Below are 19572 nucleotides of genomic sequence, written 5' to 3'. Positions count from 1 at the left end.
ACACTTGCACATACAATATATGAAAACTGCAAATATGCCACATGTTAATCTGTGCACTCACATCCTATTTTCATGAAATGCCCCCACAGTGCCCCCTATGGACACGTGAGTCGCCAAACACTATCCAGGGCCTTATGGGCATTGGAGTTAAGAAAGAGCAAAAAGGCAATGTTTTCTTCGTATAACCCTTAATAATCTTTTTTTTTTTTAAATAGAAGAATACATTATCTTAAACTTTAAATGATTCTCAATAACACCTTTCATCTTTACAACACAAACCCAGTAATACAACAAAACGTAGGTCTATTCACAAGAGTTTAATTTGTCCCGGTAAAAAAAACAAAAAAAAAAAAAAAACCGCCCGGCCTGGAATCACGTAATATGAACACGCCTCGTCTTACCCGTGATCCAGGTTTCCGGAGCGCGACTCGTTCATCTTCAGCTCACTTCTCATCAAAAGAGCCTACTTCCTTTCTGGAAACTGATCTTGTGATCAGTCAGCTGACTGTTCAGTTTATAAACGTTCAACAGCGACTTCGCTTCATCCATCATGGTTGCACTACTGGAGATAGGAGCTCTGTTGCTCCTGGTTACTGCTTGCCAGGGGCGATATAAGCAAGAGACGGATCTTCCTAACATTATAAATTCTGAATACGGATCTCTATGGCCTCTTCCACAAAGGGTGCAGATATTCTCCGTGGCATTTAGTCTAAGCAGGAATCGTTTTAAAATAGTCCATTCGCAGGAGTCTTCGGCTGGTCCCAATTGCGACCTTCTGCAAAATGCGTTCCGCAGGTAAGACAAGCGTGCATTTGCGAATTCAGTTTTAATTGTTTATTTAACTGCACGATTGACCTCCACAAAAACTATTGACCAACAAAATGTCTGTTCTACCTAAGATGGTGCAATGCATTAAAAAATAGATTGTATACGATGGCTAACCTTACGACTTGAAATCTAGCCGGCTAGCAGTGGTTAGACTGACATTTTTTCGGAAAACTACTTTACTTGATGTAATTAGCGACACAATGCAATCAGTACAGTAACAATACAATAAAGTAAAATACGGCGTCTAACTGTAAAAGTTTCGTTTCATTTCCGCTTTCTGTGGCTTGTTTACAGTAGCTTGCGAGCCAAAACAAAGACAACGGCTGTTTAGCCTCGTTAGCTGTGTGTTGCAACGGGTATTTTCTCCATGTCTCACAGATATTTTGAGTACATGTTTGGGTTCACTAAGAAACTGGGAGAGTACAGGAGCGGACTGGCATCGGAGGTGACTGAACTACAGGTGTTGATCACATCGGTGGATTCCGAATGTGACACACATCCAAGTGTAACATCTGATGAGTCATGTGAGTTTCTGTATTCAAGCTCGTTCTCATCGTTCTCAGGAGCACCAAGGTCAATATCACCACCACATACAGTTCTGTGGTCACCCCTGATTGCTGACAGCCCAACAGTGAGCAGGAAGTGTAGGAGTGGTTTTCCAGTGGCTGTACATTTATTATGCAATATTAAGTTAGCTGACCCTCACATGGCCCCCTACTTTCAGTACAAACTCTGGTGATTTTGCTTTCACTTAAGAATAGGGTCATTCTGTGTGAATGTGAATGCAAATATACATGATCCTTCAGGATCTTTATATGTGGCACAAAAACTAAAGGGTTGACCTTTTACACTCTGTACAGAATAACGAAATAAATAGATACAAGTTGAATTCGTGATTGTCTTAAGTTGTTATAGAATTGCTGTTGTCATGTCATATTTAACTTCCTTTGCACCAGATGAACTCATGGTAGACCAGCCCACTGCTGTACTGAAGGCCAGAAAGGTGTGGGGAGCCCTCAGAGGTACAAATAACAGCTACATGAATATGTATTACTGTGCAACAAGCCTTCTGAGATATTCTAAGATATATAATAAGAAATATGATAATCAACAATCCCTTTGATTTTCATTACCAGCAATAATGCCCAGTTCAGAACTGTTACTGTCCTGAACAAGGTATTATCTATTTATTTTCTCGTATCTAGGTATTTGTCTAGTTATATTGTTTTTTGTCTCCAACACTTGAATTACATCGTAAACCTCTCTTCTGTAACAAGGACTTGAGACTTTCAGCCAGTTGGTGTATGAAGATGACTATGGAGCTGTAAGTGTTTAGTATCTATGGATAAATTGATGTGTTTAACTAAGCATATGCAGTGTGAATTTGAGGGGCACCAATACTGGCTTTCAGCAATTCATTGCAAACAAGGCAACTGTAAATGTGTAGTCTTCTAGAGCAAGCCTGTTTAAAATTTTGCCCCTCCTAGAAGACAAAAAAGGAAATAGCTAAAATCTGTTTCAGGAAGTATGTAGGTGATTTCCTCTTGTCACCGTCTATTCCACAAAACCGAGCTTATAATAAACAAGTATAGTCATGAAAATTTAGAATTTAATCAGAAATTAAATACTGTTACTTGCACAATATTTTTAGCAATGTATGGTTATTTCCATCAAACTGTTAAGTGAAACTCATGGGGCAAATGTCTGTTGCTACATGTTCTTGGAGGGTTTGCAAAACTTAAAGAAAAACACTCACTCTGCTTTCTGTTTTTTTTTTTAAATACAGAGGAGCATTAACAAGACTGCCATAGTGGACTTCCCCAGGTTTGCCCACAGAGGCATTTTACTGGACACCTCCCGTCACTTTCTGCCCATAAAAGTCATTCTGGCTAATCTGGTGAGTCTGACATGTGTCTGTGAGGGTTCGGGTGCTGGATGGGCACTGGATGTGCGTATAAAGCCTTGACGCAAACGTTTCTAACTAGCACCAAAAGTAAAGCAGTGAAGCTTAATTCATATGAGTTTTTCCTTCGTATCTACTGCTTAAGATGCTTGAAATGTGTGTATAATTTCAAGCACATGCTGTGAACGATCACTTTATTTTACTACAGAGTATTTGTGCTGTTATTTTTCACAACAACACACATACATTTAAACAGTCCTAAATTCACATTGGAAAAATAAAACTTGACATGATTAGGTTTACTTGTATAGATTTCAAATGGCCAAAAGGGAAAATGAAAATGATCATCAGGGAAAATGAGCTTCATGCAAGTAGAATTTTGCTGCAATAAAAAAAGTGAAAGGAGACAGTCAGACAGACTAACCAGGTCTGTACAGTTTTATGTATATGTAACTCTTCTTTCCTTGTAAACTGGTTCCTTATAATTGATTACCCTTGCATCATGTCAACATTATTTTGCTAAGCCCTTAATTATTAATGCATGTGAACTGTAACTTTAACTCCAACTTTTATGTAGATAAATGGAGTACAGTGGAGGCTTTATTTTGAAATAAAAAAAGAAAGTATACATATGACTGTATGCTTTCAGTGCTGTGGCATTTCAGGAAAATGAAATGATGTATTCTATTTAACAGGAAGCCATGGCAATGAACAAGTACAATGTCTTCCATTGGCATATAGTAGATGACCACTCCTTCCCATACCAGAGTCCATCCTTTCCGGACCTCAGTCAAAAGGTAGGAGAAGCTCTATCGGGGACATTTTATTCCTCCGTCAGGACATTTGAGAGCTAGCAGGAGTGACTACATATATAATTATGGAGATCTAAATTTTTTTCTGCTTGCAGCTGTGTGTACTGGAAGGTGCTGCTGTTTGTGAGATAATGGTTTTGCACTACTTATCAAAGGCATATCCACGGCTATGCCTTTGATAAGTAGGAATTCAGCAGGAATATTGCACAAAAAGTACTGGAAAATCATTTTCATCAAATTGTGTCATTTCAGGGGGCCTACCACCCATATACACACATTTACACACCCTCAGATGTGAAGATGGTGATTGAATTTGCGCGGAAAAGAGGGATTCGTGTGGTCTCTGAGTTCGACACTCCCGGGCACACACAGTCATGGGGGAAAGGTGATTGTGATGAAGAGAATGAGTCCAACTTGCCCCAGAGTTTACTTTATAAGAAAAATACTATAGATGTGAATACAGTTAATACAGTTACATCACTGTTTGGCTATAAAGAAATTGTACTAAAGTGGTTCATTGGCACTAGAAATCCCGTAGCATTAGTTATGTTTCCTCCTCAGGCTAAGTCTCATAGAAAGGTCTCAATGTACTGTGTGCACACCAGTGTAATTTTATATGTTTCGTTTTCGTGATGATTCTCTCTTGCCCATGCAGGTCAGATGGGGCTCCTGACTCCATGCTATGCTGGGGACAGTCCCACGGGAACTTTTGGGCCCGTCAACCCCATCCTGAACACGACCTATGAATTCATGAGTCAGTTCTTCAAGGAGGTTAGCGCCGTTTTCCCCGACGCTTATGTTCACTTGGGTGGAGATGAAGTGGACTTCACCTGCTGGTGAGTGGCTTTACGCACAGTGCTGATTTACCAGGAATACAAAGGCCAATGAGATTACATATAATGCATTTCTGCTCTTAACATGTCTTTTCATATGACATAAGGAGTTCTAATGAGAGGTAATAAATGTGAAATACTAAAATGTATATAAACTGTATTTGCATTATTTCATGTAGAGACAGGAGGCAGATATTAATTAATCTGTATAGATTATTGCTTCTTGCCGTTATTACTTTAGAAACAAATTCTGAATGTTTACCAGGAAATCCAACCCTGACATTAAGAAATTCATGGATGAACAAGGGTTTGGTACGGACTACAGCAAGCTTGAATCTTACTACATCCAGAAGTAAGTAGCACTATTGACTGCCATCTTGCATGCATAACGGATATTAACAGCATTATTGAAGTGAACAGTTGCAAGCGTATAAAGTCATTTGTGCACATCATCATCAGTATATATGACTCCATAAAACAACAGAAAATGCAGGGCCACATGTGCCTTATCATTAATACACTGTTTTTCATGGTTTGGGCTGGGCCCTTCGTTCCAGTGTAGGAAAATCTTTATGCAATGACTTTTTGGACAAGTCTGTGCTTCCACCCCTGTGGCAACAGTTTGGGGAAGGCCCTTTCCTGTTTCCAACCCCATGCAACACCTTTGGGTTTCATTGAACAGCCAACTGTGACCCTGCCTAATCGGCCAATCGGTGCCTGACCTCACGAATGCTCTTCTGGCTGAATGGAAGCAAATCCCTGCAGCAGTGATCCAGCATGTAGTATAAAGCCTTTCCAGAAGAGTCTATGTTGTTATAGCAGCAAAGGGTGGACCAAATCTATATCAATGGCATATGCTATATCATCATTTTGGATGTCAGGCGTCCACGTACCTTTGGCCCTGTGGTGTATGAGGCAGACACATGAAATAGGCACAAATGAACTTTTTCCATGTCTGTTTGTGTTTTTGATGTATATGGATGGCATGAAAATGGAATGTGAACATTCTACTTTAATGGTAGGATACTGGATATTGTTGCTGCAACCAGCAAGGGCTACATGGTTTGGCAGGAAGTATTTGACAATAAAGTGAAGGTAAGTGCATTACAGTGGAATAGATCGCATTTTGCTTTACTGCAATCATGGTTGTGATACTCTTGCTGTTTTCTGCCTTGCACACTAACCTGCACCATTTATGCTAAGCATGTAGTTAATATTCTGGCTTGGTTGTGTTCAAGCTTCAAGCTGACATGTATGTATGGAAGGCATGTGCATTTTGGAATGTTATATATAGCATACGCTATGCTTTTGTCCTAATCTTAAATTGAATTTAATATATATAATGGCTCATTAACAAGCTTTTGCCCCGGTGAATGTGAACTCAATGGAATCACACATTTCTGCAGAGGTTTTCTTGCAAATGACTCTATTATGCATGAAATAATCTCCTGTAATTGAGTTTAGGAGGGCTCATTTTTTTACTATTTGCTCACTGCAGCTGAAGCCAGACACAGTAGTGGAGGTATGGATGAGCAATAATGTGGAAGAAGAAATGCAAAAAGTTACCGCGGCTGGGTACACTACCATCCTTTCTTCCCCATGGTACCTAGATTATATTAGCTATGGACAGGACTGGCAGAAGTACTACAAGGTTGAGCCACTCAGCTTCAATGGTTAGTCAAGGTTTTGATTTTATACTTGCCTGAAACCCATTTGTAAAATTATGTTTTATAAAGCTAAAAAAATATACTTTAAGTGAGGAAAAATGACTGAAATATTAGACATTTAGTCTGTGGTGCCAAAACGTGTTTTATTGTTCCTTACCAAGTCGGCGCAAAAGATGGTTGTTATGATTTCCTCAATGGATTTTCTTGGTTTACCTAAAAAAAGAAGGGAAAAAAAAGCAAACATTTGAATACTTGGAACTTCAATTTCAAGCTTCCATTTCAAAATGCAAGTTTAAATAGATGTAAACTTGTTAACTCAAATATTTGGAGTCAGGTGAGAATTAAGTATGGCCTTGCATACATACATTGACAATGCATGCCTCAAACATAATTTAACCACTGTTACAGCAAGGTATACTTCCATTGTTTTAACATGAATCACCTACATAATGGCTGCCCCTTCCCTCTGTTTGGTTGGTTCTGCGCCTGCTAACTTGCTAACCTGCATGGTAAAGTTTCACCAAGCAGAAATCACAAGGACTTTGTCTCGGTGTGATGTTTTCAAGACACAATCTTGTGTCTGCTCTGGATGTAGATCAATCCTGACACACTGGTTCAGGTGTGGAAAGGAAATGCGCAGCAGTACCAGAAGGAGATGGCTGCAGTCACAGCAGCGGGCTTCCAAACCCTACTTTCCAGCCCCTGGTACCTCAACCGCATCTCCTATGGGCAGGACTGGCAGCAGATTTACAAGGCTGACCCCCACAACTTTAATGGTGTGTGAACTTTTGTCACCTCATTAAAATTCACAAAACAATTCAGTCTTCTTATTAAATGAAGGAAAATGGGTTACTATAAAGATTGATTTATTTATATAAAAATATCTTAAATAATCACTCTGGGGTGCTGACAGGCTACCAGTAGTCGTCATTAGGAGACACGCATTCCCTTCATTCAATGCTAGCTCTCCTGTATTACTGTGTAGCCTGCAGTGAGTTAAATTGTCCCTGGCTCTTTTGTAAGGGCATTGGAGGTGTGCACAAAGTTCTGCCTTGTAGAAGTGTTCTTTGTAACTCTACAGGCACAACTAGCAATTCCAAATTAGGGATTGTAAGAAAGCCCTTCAATACAAAAAACAGTGGAAGTACTTGAGCGGCGAAGGAATTTGTGTAGTCTTACCTGATGTTGCTGTTATGGGATTAATTTAGTGATATCTCCAAAATGATGTTTTAACCTTTCCTCTGTGCTAACAGTTATGCAAAGACTGCTTTCCGCCAGCAGTGTGGCTCAATACGGATCGCTGTCTGTCTTGGTAGACATGGACGAGCCTCTGGCTTGTGTACCCTGCATAGATACAATTGTGTATCTATGCAGGTTACACTAGCTACAACACTAGTGTATAGGCGAGTGATTACAGGATGCAGATATCCTGAGTTCTATGTGTGTTAGGACCTTAAAATTGCTAGGTGTGTTGAGGTAAGAGTAAAAGAGGAATGTCAGGTCACACTGAACTTAGTTTATTGTAGTGTGTTGATGGCAATATACAATGGTACAAAATGTGTGCGCAGTTGAACGGCTATACGCATATGACACATTGGAGACCGTGTTGACGAGTCTCCCTGAACCCTTGCACTTATCTCCCTTATGTACCCGAAGGTCAAAGCAAAACCCCAAGTCATGAAATAAAGACACAATCATAACAAAACGGTACATCAGTGATCCTGCTTGTGCTATCTCTGTAAGCATAGCACACCAGGTTAACCTTTGTATCTGGCTGGGCGCTGACCCATAAGTATCGTGATCTTTAGCCAAAGACACCAACTTGTTCCCCATTAACATTGGCTTTCTAACTATACCAAACATGATTACACTATTGTGGAGAACCTAAAGTTTATATAATGCTGATCCAGTAGGATGTTTTGTTACCGAGTCTCTTTATCACACCTGCACACCTGTCAGAACAGTAAACAGTCTGTTTGCCTTTGAGGCACACTTCTGTAAACTGCCCAACAGGATAAAAATGAACAAAATTAAATATTCGGCAGAGCATATGTAAAAACATCAGGTGATTTAAAAAGTTGTTAATGTTCTATCAGTGGCCTACATCGTCTGTTTATTGCCTGTTGTAAAAAGAGTCCTGATTTCTCTGCGTATCTGTATGTGATTCAAACAGCCGTTCGACAGGTCAACTGTATGTGATAGGCCAACACCCCAGCTCAGAATTTACTCTGCAAATAAAGACGTCAGCAGTTCAAAACTATTTTATGCTTTTATGAAATGAAGTGGAAGCTTGTTGATTGAGGTCACCAAATATAGCATCACGTGAAATGAACATCTCAAACATGTGACTTGCTTGTGGCCTCCCAACAATTTATTTTTTTGCTGTGGTAAGAATAATAAATTGATTTGGCACCAAGTATAGTTTCTTCATTCCAACACTTTGTTATAGTTTCTGAATCAGTTGAGATGCAGGTCACTGGACCCTCTCCCCAAATTAACTTGTTTGTTGTGCATTACCCAGGAACCGAGGAACAGAAGAAAAAGGTTGTTGGTGGAGAGGCCTGTTTGTGGGGAGAATTTGTGGATGCCACAAACCTCACACCCAGACTTTGGTATGCAGACAACACCTCTGACAATTAATCTGCAGCCTTCATTATCAGACTGATCTAGTAAATGTGTAGCCTGAATTACTTGAGAAAATGTAACATACATAGGGTAGATTGGCTGGAGTCCATGTAGATTATGGGGAATAAGCACCTCCTTATCTCCGATTGAAAGATAAGCAGTGTAGCGTCCGCGTGACTGACTGTCACTGCGTTGGTCTCCTCCGTGTTCTCGACAGGCCCCGAGCGAGCGCTGTAGCAGAACGGCTGTGGAGTGACCAATCCGTGACCAACATCGGCGACGCCTACAGTCGCCTCATCCAGCACCGCTGCCGGATGGTCCAGTAAGTGCACTGCATCGTCAGAACAGCACACAGGCCTGTAGCGCATTTCTTGGTGTGAATAGAGGTTTAGCCATCTTTACACACCATAAATGAGGTCATATGCATCCTCGTTGTGAGTTCCAGAATATGGGGTCCTTCAGGGTTTGATGAGCACGTGTTAGGATGAATGCAATGGCCTTTTCAGTGATTCTCCAATTTGATCGGCTGAAATAAATGTTGTGCTAGGTTAGGCATAAATAACACTATATTGTATACTGATGTCAAGTGCTATGTAGAATGACTGAAATGGGTGGTATGCATTATTTCCTACCACAACCTGAATCAAAATTGTAATTTTTTTTTTCAATCTTTCCTTTGGTAAAGTTGCAATGAATTTTACTTATTTGCACTCAAAATGCACTGAAACTACCTGCATTGTCAAAAAACCTTTTGTTCACCTGCCATCTGGTTGGTAGGGGAAGTACCAGTAAGTGGGCGAACCGCAAACTAATACATAATGGAGGATTAAGTCAATAGAAGGAATTGCAGCTGTACTTGAGAAACGGTGCTAACAGACGGCCCTCCTCTCCCTTTGTTCCCGTCCTCCAGGCGAGGGATCCCGGCTGAGCCCCTGTACGTAGGGCACTGCGATCACGAGTACAAAGGCCTCTGATGGCCTCTTACCACTGGAGCCCGGGGAACACGGCAGCACTACTGTGAAGACAAAAATCAACTCTGCACTAATGTTTTTAAACCTTTTCTCAACGGGAGATCAGCTGCCTGCATTAAACAAGCTTGCGCATTCGCCGATAAAATGCAAATCATAAAAGGAAATTTTCAGTCATGCGACATACATCCTTCGTGTACACAGATTTATTTTTGAGAAACCTTTTTATAAGCGTTTGATTGATTTTCAAAAAATAAAACTCCTGGAGTGGAATGTATATTCTGTATATCTTTTCTTTATTTGTGTGTTGATACTATTCACTGGTGCAACCCTTTTAAACAGTTCAGGTTGATGGTATGTTTATAGCTTGGAAGTGAGGACAGCAACATGGAAGGTGGCAGTCAGTCCACTATTACAATCAATGTTCTGCACTTGACAAAATGGAAACCATATATGATGCAGCACATTAAAGTATTGCTCCAACCAAACACAATTTAGATTTGAATGATCTACTCATTGTGTTTACAAAGGTAAAACTGGAGGGTCAGAGTCACTGTAAGGTCCTAAGATTCACTGTAAGAATGAGATTGTGTATTTTACTTCAGGTTTATGCACATTTAAGACCTTAAATATGCACTTATCTAAAGCTTTTACTCGCAAACATGCTGAAGCCGATTAGCATGTTTGTAAAGCGCGTCTTCATTGAGAGGTACGTTTTCTGGAATCATCCCTCTCGAGTCAGGTGAAAGGGATCCACACAGAGGATCACGCTTCACCAGTTCCTGTAGTCATGGCATCACCGAATGTTGAGCTCAGGGCTGTCATACCAGTCCTGCCATTTTGTCCAGGAGGACACTCTGGTCCTGGGGGCTCATGGCCTGGTAGCTGGACAGCTGCAGGGAGAAGGTGGCATTCCCTGAGGTCAAAGTGCGTAGGACAGTGGAGTAGCCCTGTGTTGGGAAACAAAACATGTTTTAGCGTAGTACAAATGCAACGCCCTAAAGTCTTCGATTTATGAACCCTTGTTAATATACAAAGAGTTTTTATGATCCACCACCACTATTGTGCTGTTGATGAGTAACTCCAGTGAAAGTGTTTAGCGCATGGAGAGTATGGCTTTGCAGGAGTAGGGTTGTGTAGCTCTGGGTAGAGCATTGTTAGCCACACAGGCTGGCATTATTGCACCCACCATCATTTCGGCCAGTGGCACGGAGGCCAGCACCACCTTGTTGTCATGGCGACTCTGGATGTCGTGGATGGCGCCGCGTCTCTGCGCCAGATCCCCCAGCACGGAGCTCAGGTGCCCCTCCTCCAAGGTGATCTCCAGACTCATCAGGGGCTCCAGGAGCTGCCCACCCGCCTGCCTTAACACCTACGGGCCAGAGAGCACAGTGCCAGTGCCACACCTTAACTGGCACTATACTGAACACAGAACACCCTCACTGGCAATATACTGTACACAGCACACCCTCACAGGTACTATACTGAACACAAAACACCCTCACTGGCATTACACTGTACAGCGCACACCCTCACAGGCAATATACTGTACACAGCACACCCTCACTGGTACTATACTATACACAGCACACCCTCACAGGCAATATACTGTACACAGCACACCCCACACACTGGCTGAATTTGTTGTGATTTTATGATCGTCTAGAAGATTAAAAAAGATAATTCTGACTTTTTATTGTACTTATAACAGTAAAGTAAAATTACTTCAAAACTCATTAGTCTTCAAGTACAATTTACATTCATAAACGTTGCTCGTATCTTGTCCACACACCAGAGCACAGGGGTAATGACACCAGCAGTGCCGGAGCTGGTCCTACCTTGAGCATGCAGCGGGACACACACGCAGACACCATGGCCATGGACGTGCCAGGCTGGATTCTCACAGACTCCACGGTGGTGCTCACTCCCTGCATTGGGTAGCCCAGCAGCGGTCCTGGAGGAGCAGGGGAGGAGATACTGTCCCTGCAGCAGTCTGATCTGTCATATCCAGTACGCTACTTTCCTGTCATATGTGAATGCTAGACAGAAGTGCTTATAAAAAAATGTTGTGTGTTCCAAGACACATATGAAGTATTTATGTATTGTTACATACCTTTGGAACACTGTTGAACACAACGAGGTATGCCACAAAGAAGCATGAAGCATTACGGTATGGGCTGTTTTTTTGTGCAATATTACAAATTAAATGCAGGTGATGCTTAGGTCAACTGTGTTACCTTGGAGATATGAGCTCTGTACCCCGTTCTCCACCGCCATTTTGACATCCGGAGGAAGCTCCACCTTCTCCTTGTAGGTGAGGTCACAGGAAGTGCTGGAAGTGGTTTCCTCCCAGGGCCTCACGGACAGCTCCACCGTCACCACGTGCCTCCTGTCCCCTAGAGTGCGGTCCAGTGTGTCTGCACAGACCCCCCCCCCCGGGTGGGTTAGAGCACTGACTCTACAGACGAACCCCATCAGTCAGGCTGTGCGGTACACATGCGCAGTAAGGTACACACACCTGTGGTAGACGCCGGCTGGAGGATGGTCTCCCTGTAGGCCACCTGCAGAGGGCCCAGGTGAGTCTCGATGCCGTACTCTCTCCGGATTCGATCGTGAATGATCTCAATGTGGAGTTCCCCCATTCCACAAAGAATAGTCTGGGAAAAAGATTTAAACACACTCACGCCTTCCCTTGTAACCATACTCTACTGTAACGATAGTCAGCATAGTTATACCTTTTCTCCAGCATTCACTGTTCTACAACTGAAATGCATTTACATAACCACAACAACCATACTGTCTACATTAGCACCAATCTGCACTTTTTAAATCAAACAGCAATAAAATGTCAAATTAAATCGTGTATGAACTTGCACCTTCTAACTTAGGACCCTATCGCGATTAGACACTTAGACATTCAAAGTTTGCCCGTGGTAAATGATTAAGTACAGCAGAGATTGTGGGTGGATGCTGCAAGATCCTCACCTGTCCTGAGTCTGGGTCTGTTCTTACTTTCAAGCTGGGGTCCTCCCTCTGCAGACACTTCAGAGCGTGCTCCAAGTCTTTACAGTACAGAGGAGAAGATTATTTTACCCAGACCACCCGCCTCTCACTTGCTCATTTATGTGCTCTTCTGAATAGACCTATTAAACTGAAAAGACCTTCACTGATCGTTGGAGTCCTGTTGATACTGAGCACCACTACAGAACTTAGGGGGGTCCCCACCTGTTTGCTTGGCCATGGAGGGGGGCTCAACGGTGCAGAAGAACACGGGTTCGGGGACCTCCACTCCAGCCAGGACCAGACTGCCTGGCCCCTTCTGCGCGCCCCTCCCCCCCTCCCCCTCCTTCAGGGCCCGGCGCTCCGCGGCCGCAGCGGACGCCTTGGAGGAGACAATGGTGTCGCCCGTCACCGTCTGGGACAGAGTTAAAAACGAGGGCCCAGTTTGAGCAAGGGGAGCAGGGAGATGGGTGGAAGCCTAACAGTCCAGGCCCATTGCATGGGTAACATTGGCCACTGATAGAGAAAGGCCTATGTGTTTAGGTCTACTGTAAGGGCTATGCTACGCTCTAGCACAGGGCTGCTCAACCCTGTCCCTGGAGATCTACTGTCAGGTAGGTTTTCACTCCAGCGTTAACAATGGGCATCTCATCGAGCTGCTAATTGGTAGAATCAGGGGTTGAAATGAAAGGCTACATGTTGGTAGGTCTCCAGAAACAGGGTTGGGCAGCCCTGCTCTAGCAGAGAGGACGCACAGACAGGCCTACCTGTTTCAGGCCCACGGTGAGGGCGATGTTGCCCGCGGTCAGAGAGGGAATCTCCACGTGCTGGTCAGCGAAGGGCATGAGCAGGCGGCTCATCCTCTCCCTACAGGGGCCCGGAGACACAGGGCGAGAAGAGCGCAGCCTTGAGACGGGGGTGCTAAGCCGTTAGCATGTTTCTCAGCGGCGTAGCTCACGTACGTGGCGTTCCTGTTTATGTTGTGGACGGCAGACTGGGGCTTCATGGTCCCCGAGTAGATCCGGACGAACACCAGGGGCCCCCGCTGTTTGTCGTGGAGGACTTTGAACGCCAGGGCACACAGGTCATCCTTGTACCATCGCCTGCACGAGACAAAGCACAGAAAAGGTGAGAGCTAGTACCAAGGTGGCACCATAGTGTAGAACTGAGGATGCAGGTTCAAATCCCAGGAGGGGATCTACTTTTGTGTGGATTTGAAAGCTGTGTAAGTAGCTCTGGATAAGGCCATCAGCTAAGGGAATATGTGATGCAGAATAACCTATACACACTATGTGTACATGGCACACGGTGTTGCTGAGCGACCTGCAGTCGACTCACACCAGGTCGAGGTGGCGTTCGTTAGGCGCGGGCAGGTAGGTGGTGACGGCGTCCAGCAAGGGCTGCACCCCTTTGTTCTTCAGAGCGCTCCCACAGAGCACAGGAACGCCTTTCCGGGCCAGAGTCACCCTGCGCACCGCCGCCCGCAGCTGAACACAGAGAGAACACACCGCCCGCTACATTCTGTCCTTCAGCTGAACACAGAGAGAACACACCGCCTGCTACGTTCTGTCCTGGAGCTGAACACAGAGAGAACACACTGCCTGCTACATTCTGTCCTGGAGCTGAACACAGAGAGAACACACCGCCTGCTACGTTCTGTCCTTCAGCTGAACACAGAGAGAACACACCGCCTGCTACATTCTGTCCTGGAGCTGAACACAGAGAGAACACACCGCCTGCTACATTCTGTCCTTCAGCTGAACACAGAAATAACACACTGCCTGCTACATTCTGTCCTTCACCTGAACACAGAGAGGACACACTGCCTGCTACATTCTGTCCTTCAGCTGAACACAGAGAGAACACACTGCCTGCTACATTCTGTCCTTCAGCTGAACACAGAGAGAACACACCGCCCGCTACATTCTGTCCTTCAGCTGAACACAGAGTGAACACACTGCCCGCTACATTCTGTCCTGGAGCTGAACACAGAGAGAACACACCGCCTGCTACATTCTGTCCTTCAGCTGAACACAGAGAGGACACACTGCCTGCTACATTCTGTCCTTCAGCTGAACATAAAGAACACACTGCCTGCTACATTCTGTCCTTCAGCTGAACACAGAGAGAACACACTGCCTGCTACATTCTGTCCTGGAGCTGAACACAGAGAGAGCACACTGCCTGCTACATTCTGTCCAGGAGCTAAACACAGAGAGAACACACTGCCTGCTACATTCTGTCCTTCAGCTGAACATAGAGAACACACCACATGCTACATTCTGTCTTTCAGCTGAACACAGTGTAACAATATAACTATACACAAGACATTTGTGGCCTCTGGCTTCCTGACCATGGGACTGACCGTCTGCTGAGTCACGTTCACCATGAACTTTTTCTGGTCAACTAAGGCATAATTAACTGCCTGTCCCCTTCCTCTTGTGACTCTGAACATGAAAATGTGCAAGACTGTCATTTTCATAACTGAGGTAAAGTCCAGTTAGCACAACCGGAAATGTCTGACGCCACCTTGCTCACCTTCTCAGATGGGACGGCATCAAAATTCTCACTGAACTCTCCGAGCAGCAGTTCTGCAAATTCATCATCCAGATCAGCAACCTGTTAACACATCCATGTGACCAGAACGTCTATCAAACTCCTATCACTCTGTGACACCAACCTAGATCAGGGGCGAGGAATCTTCTAAATCCACACTAAATAGAAACATGGATCCATTTTAGTTTCATTATAATAAAACGCCCTCAATGTAATGCACAGTTCACAGTCCAAAGCACGGAGAATAGAGGTACGAGTCACCTTTCCTTGTGCCAGCATTAAGGAGCAGGAAAGAATACAAATTTTGGATAAACAGTGACAAACCTTAATATGAGAAACATCTAAACTAGAATTGATGCCACAAGACTCGTAATGTCATGGTTGAGTGTTAATAATTATAATTATGAGATATAATATAAAAATAATTGTCAAAATGACCACCAGCTTTGTGACTTTGTACTGTGTACCTGTTCTATCAGGCTACTCCGGGCCTCTTTAGCCTGGCTCAGGAGTTCAGCATTATCAGAGGAGCTGAGGGGAATCTTCTGGAACACTCGACCGTCTTCGCTGGAGGACTTCACATTCCATATCACTTGCTCTTTGGTGATCAAATCGACCAATCCCGTGAAGCCTTTACCGCTGCCAATGGGAATCTGTAGAAGTCATCTCATATTCTTGTATTAAAGCATTTATGAAACAGGTCTTAATAACAAAAATGCTGTTTCATTTATGAAGCACTTTTCATGTGCCCAAAATGCAGAGAAGAGCATTAGGCTGTCACAGTAAGGCTATGACATGTTTGTAAGGATATTTACCTGCAGAAGGACTGGATTTGCTTTCAGTTTCTTCTTTATGCTCTCAATGGAATAATGTAAGCTATGGGACAATGTTAAAAACAGTTAATTGAAATTAAACCACAGGTTTATCACAGCAGATCACTTTGTAATCAGTTTTACTAATGGAAGAGATCCCAAGGTTTAACCTACAAGCTGTCCTACCTGGCTCCAGGTTTGTCCATCTTGTTCAGGAAGCAGACACGAGGCACGCAATGCCTGTCAGCCTGTCGCCAGACTGTCAGAGTCTGAGCCTGCCACCCACAGAACCACGTTACACACACACACACACAAACATGCACACACACGCGCACACACGCACACAAGCACACACACACACACACACATACACACACACACACACAAACAGAGAGAGAGAGAGGAAAAACAGTCATTATTTAGTTCACATGGAGCACTCTAATAACTGCACCTAAGTGGCAGTGACAAAAACCTACATTTTAGCTTGTTGGCTATCTGTGGAATAAGAAGCATCTACCTGGAAAGCTATGAGGGAAAATCAAGTAAATCTGGGGTGTCAGTTATTTATACTACACCACGTTTACTTCCGTCTGAGATTAATTGGAAATGTAGAGCAAATACTAAATATGTTTTTTATGCGTTTCTGAACATGAAGGCCAAACAACTACCCCGGTGAAGTAATTGCAAAAGTCTGAAATATGATTTAAACATTTAGGCAAAACCAGGCATACCTCCACACCAGCTGAAGCATCAAAAACTGCCACAGCCCCATCCAGAACACGTAAGGCCCGCTCCACTTCCACGGTGAAGTCCACATGCCCTGGAAACAAAGCACCTCACAGGAACACAGGAAATACCATACCCCCCATCGCACTGTTCACTCTGCTAAAAACTGCAGGGCCTCAAATCCCCACCAGTGGGCAAAAATTTTTGTTGAGTCAACAGAACACGTTCCTCGTTTATCATTTGAAACATGCATACTTTTCCATCATATAAGAGCACTTATTCTCAAAACAATTACTTGACTATTCCCAAGGGTACCGAGTCCAGAAAAACACTATACTTTTGGATACTTTATATGTTGTAAACATTAAGAGTGGGCAGTTACGTAACAGTTGATCTGCTGTCTGACTTGTATTAAACTGAAACTCCCAATAGTGACCACTTGAGGGCAGCACTATTTCTACTGAGCCGTGAAAGCATGAAACTAACAGTAGATTGGCAATGTTATATAAATTATTATTATAATGAACAATAATGTGATTGTCAGCCACCTAATAGTCAACGTTTTGGAGTTTTCAACAGATAGTATTTCAGTTTTAGTGTATGTTTTCGACTGTTTCAGCCAATTTTGTGTGTGATGAAGGATATTTCAGGTAATTACTGATGATCTGCCAGCTTTAGGATGTGTGATTTAATGCACAAAAATAGGCTTCAGATCAATCCAACATGTGCTTTACAGAAACTAATATAAATATCTAAAATAGTCTTAATCACATTGACAGACTGCCTGGACCAAACACTGAAACTAGAATACTATGAAAACCTACAGAAAATGAGAAATTAGGCCCATACCTGGAGTGTCTATGAGGTTAATTCTGTGCTCCTTCCAATCAAAAGTTACAGCAGCCGATTGTATTGTGATTCCCCTCTCTCTCTCCTGCACCATGAAGTCTGTTACTGTGTCCCCATCATCAACATCTGCAGGAACATGCAAATACTTCAGACTATCAGACAGGTTTGAAAGGATAATTTTGGAATGAAAGGTGTATATTGAGAAGCACTACATTATCTGGATTATTTGATGAATCATTTGTACGGGATAATATAATATATGTCCAGGATAATATAATATAATACATTATTTTACCCGTTGATCTAGATGGCACATTGCTCTAGGGGCAGTGCAACAGGAGTATCTTATAAACATATATGGCACCTTGAAATATACCAGAATTTAGTGTGACTCCCTTAAACTACACTTACAGATTCTGGGTTCAGTTCTGTAGAGATTTATGTGGAATGAAAATCAAATTATTCTGGTCCTTCCGGGTATGAATGTCACTTTCCTGAGGTATGAGACGGACAATAAAAGCAATGACAGCCTCACCCCCCAATGCACGAGTATATCCAGAGTAATACAGCATTCTCTCAGTAGTGGTCGTCTTTCCAGCATCTATGTGGGCCATGATGCCAATGTTACGAATTCTATAACACAAAGCAAGGTCAAAATTCAAAAACATGGCACTACAAAAAATCACCATCAATTCTTGATATATATGGAATAATCTGAGAATATATATATATATATATGTTTTTTTTTTTTTACATGCATAGTATGCTGACAGTCACACAATTGCATTGTTTAAGCCACAGATAATCCAGTGGTGTCTCATGGTTACCTGTAATTTAGCAGTGATATTGATATTACGACATTATACAACTTGCATTGTTCATAAGCCAATTTATGATAACATACATTACTGCGTGATATCAAACAGTATTCAAAAATATTCTTAAACCAAAAAGGAATAGGACAATGAAAACCACAATTCTGTACAGAGCCTTGTATTCATAAAGAAGCATCATATCTATGTTACAAGTACTTACCTAGATATATCTGGATTGACCACTGACCGTACTGATTTGACATCATCTATAAGACATAGAAAAAAACTTAGCACTTAGCTGAAGATATCTCACTCATGGTTTATGTCATTTCACTTCACACAGATTGTGCACCTGGTAGAAACCCGTAGTTCCTTTTCCACTGTAATTTCCACCTGCACCAAGTTTCAGCTCCATTCTTCAAACACTGTGTACACTGGAAAGATATTGAACAGAACGAATGTTATTTCTAACCAAATCCCACGCAAATAGATCTGAGAATATTATGTAGATTTATGTAATGTTCAGTCTTACCCCGACAAGGCTATTGAAACACCCCAAGGTCTTCTCCAATGGCAATCTAGGCAACATCGCTACTTTCTACTCCAACTTCTTGTCTAATAATTAATTATAGCTCACTGTCAAAATAACCTTTAAAATATACCTGGCTGACTATTCTTTACAAAAACGCGGTTTTAACATGATTCGCTGTATAAGAAAGTTAGAAAGGTAACGTAAGAACCTTGCTACTAACCTATGTATGAAAACTGGCTAATTTCCTTGAGTTCTTTTAGTTTTCCCCCCGACGGAGCAAAATACTTCATACACTGATGACGTCATTTTCACACTAATGAATTCCTAAAAAGGCTGTTTCTAAGTTTTAACATCCGAGTCGAAATGTGTTTATTTTAACTGTAAATTAGGACATGAAATGATGGAAGACTGCGGCTACTGCAGATCCACATTTACCGAATGTTTAAATGTCACGTTCAACTATCAGGTGTAACGTCATAATAGATCCTCTGGAAACGGGGGTCCTTGCTTTGCAGTTCTGGTTTCTGACATAGGGCAGAATAATCATAGAGCGAATAATTTGATACAATTACATAATTTATTTATTGTTCCATTATAGATTTACTGTAGTTAAATGATCGCGTTTAAGTGACTACACTTGTATATA

The 19572-nt window shown here is 42.6% G+C and overlaps 2 protein-coding genes across 6 annotated transcripts; one reads left to right on the top strand and one right to left on the bottom strand.

Moving 5' to 3' along the window:
- Window positions 1-457: 457 nt before the first annotated feature.
- hexb (hexosaminidase B (beta polypeptide)) lies at window positions 458-9913 on the top strand. 3 transcript variants are annotated; one of them, XM_064308427.1, is made up of 14 exons: window positions 460-795; window positions 1207-1352; window positions 1785-1850; window positions 2106-2152; window positions 2615-2725; window positions 3427-3528; window positions 3796-3928; window positions 4199-4379; window positions 4642-4728; window positions 5399-5471; window positions 6639-6819; window positions 8565-8655; window positions 8886-8990; window positions 9579-9913. In XM_064308427.1, exons 1-14 carry the CDS (start codon window positions 551-553, stop codon window positions 9640-9642), a joined length of 1632 nt encoding a protein of 543 aa, XP_064164497.1. In that variant the 5' UTR covers window positions 460-550; the 3' UTR covers window positions 9643-9913. The 3 variants fall into 3 exon arrangements, with proteins under 3 accessions (XP_064164500.1, XP_064164497.1, XP_064164498.1); XM_064308428.1 differs by lacking the exon at window positions 6639-6819 and adding an exon at window positions 5875-6049 and having other exon boundaries at window positions 464-795; XM_064308430.1 differs by lacking the exons at window positions 8565-8655; window positions 8886-8990; window positions 9579-9913 and adding an exon at window positions 5875-6049 and having other exon boundaries at window positions 458-795; window positions 6639-6762.
- Window positions 9912-19452, bottom strand: gfm2 (GTP dependent ribosome recycling factor mitochondrial 2). Of its 3 annotated transcripts, none has more exons than XM_064308424.1 (20): window positions 18927-19452; window positions 18747-18828; window positions 18615-18660; window positions 18115-18212; window positions 17580-17705; window positions 16736-16824; window positions 16191-16279; window positions 16008-16068; window positions 15660-15845; window positions 15175-15255; window positions 13975-14123; window positions 13599-13739; window positions 13404-13503; window positions 12862-13051; window positions 12622-12698; window positions 12155-12293; window positions 11874-12053; window positions 11475-11590; window positions 10826-11008; window positions 9912-10586 (listed from the first exon to the last, which is right to left on the bottom strand). In XM_064308424.1, exons 1-20 carry the CDS (start codon window positions 18981-18983, stop codon window positions 10458-10460), a joined length of 2319 nt encoding a protein of 772 aa, XP_064164494.1. In that variant the 5' UTR covers window positions 18984-19452; the 3' UTR covers window positions 9912-10457. The 3 variants fall into 3 exon arrangements, with proteins under 3 accessions (XP_064164494.1, XP_064164495.1, XP_064164496.1); XM_064308425.1 differs by having other exon boundaries at window positions 19147-19452; XM_064308426.1 differs by lacking the exons at window positions 18615-18660; window positions 18747-18828; window positions 18927-19452 and having other exon boundaries at window positions 17991-18115.
- Between the last annotated feature and the right edge of the window lie 120 nt (window positions 19453-19572).

Source organism: Anguilla rostrata, chromosome 14, assembly GCF_018555375.3.
Source record: "Anguilla rostrata isolate EN2019 chromosome 14, ASM1855537v3, whole genome shotgun sequence".
NCBI classification, from domain to species: Eukaryota; Metazoa; Chordata; class Actinopteri; order Anguilliformes; family Anguillidae; genus Anguilla; species Anguilla rostrata.
This window is presented reverse-complemented; position numbering and strand designations above follow the sequence as displayed.

What these genes read in the sequence shown, in the direction of transcription:
- gfm2 (XM_064308424.1), bottom strand. Translation starts at nt 18,983, where the DNA reads ATGTTGCCTAGATTGCCATTGGAGAAGACCTTGGGGTGTTTCAATAGC. An exon ending in GAACTACGGGTTTCTACCAG is followed by an intron (nt 18,661 to 18,746) that starts GTGCACAATCTG and finishes TATGTCTTATAG; the next exon opens with ATGATGTCAAATCAGTACGG. An exon ending in CAAATCCAGTCCTTCTGCAG is followed by an intron (nt 15,846 to 16,007) that starts GTAAATATCCTT and finishes TGACTTCTACAG; the next exon opens with ATTCCCATTGGCAGCGGTAA.
- hexb (XM_064308427.1), top strand. Translation starts at nt 551, where the DNA reads ATGGTTGCACTACTGGAGATAGGAGCTCTGTTGCTCCTGGTTACTGCT. An exon ending in GGTGTGGGGAGCCCTCAGAG is followed by an intron (nt 1,851 to 2,105) that starts GTACAAATAACA and finishes TTCTGTAACAAG; the next exon opens with GACTTGAGACTTTCAGCCAG. An exon ending in CACACAGTCATGGGGGAAAG is followed by an intron (nt 3,929 to 4,198) that starts GTGATTGTGATG and finishes TTGCCCATGCAG; the next exon opens with GTCAGATGGGGCTCCTGACT.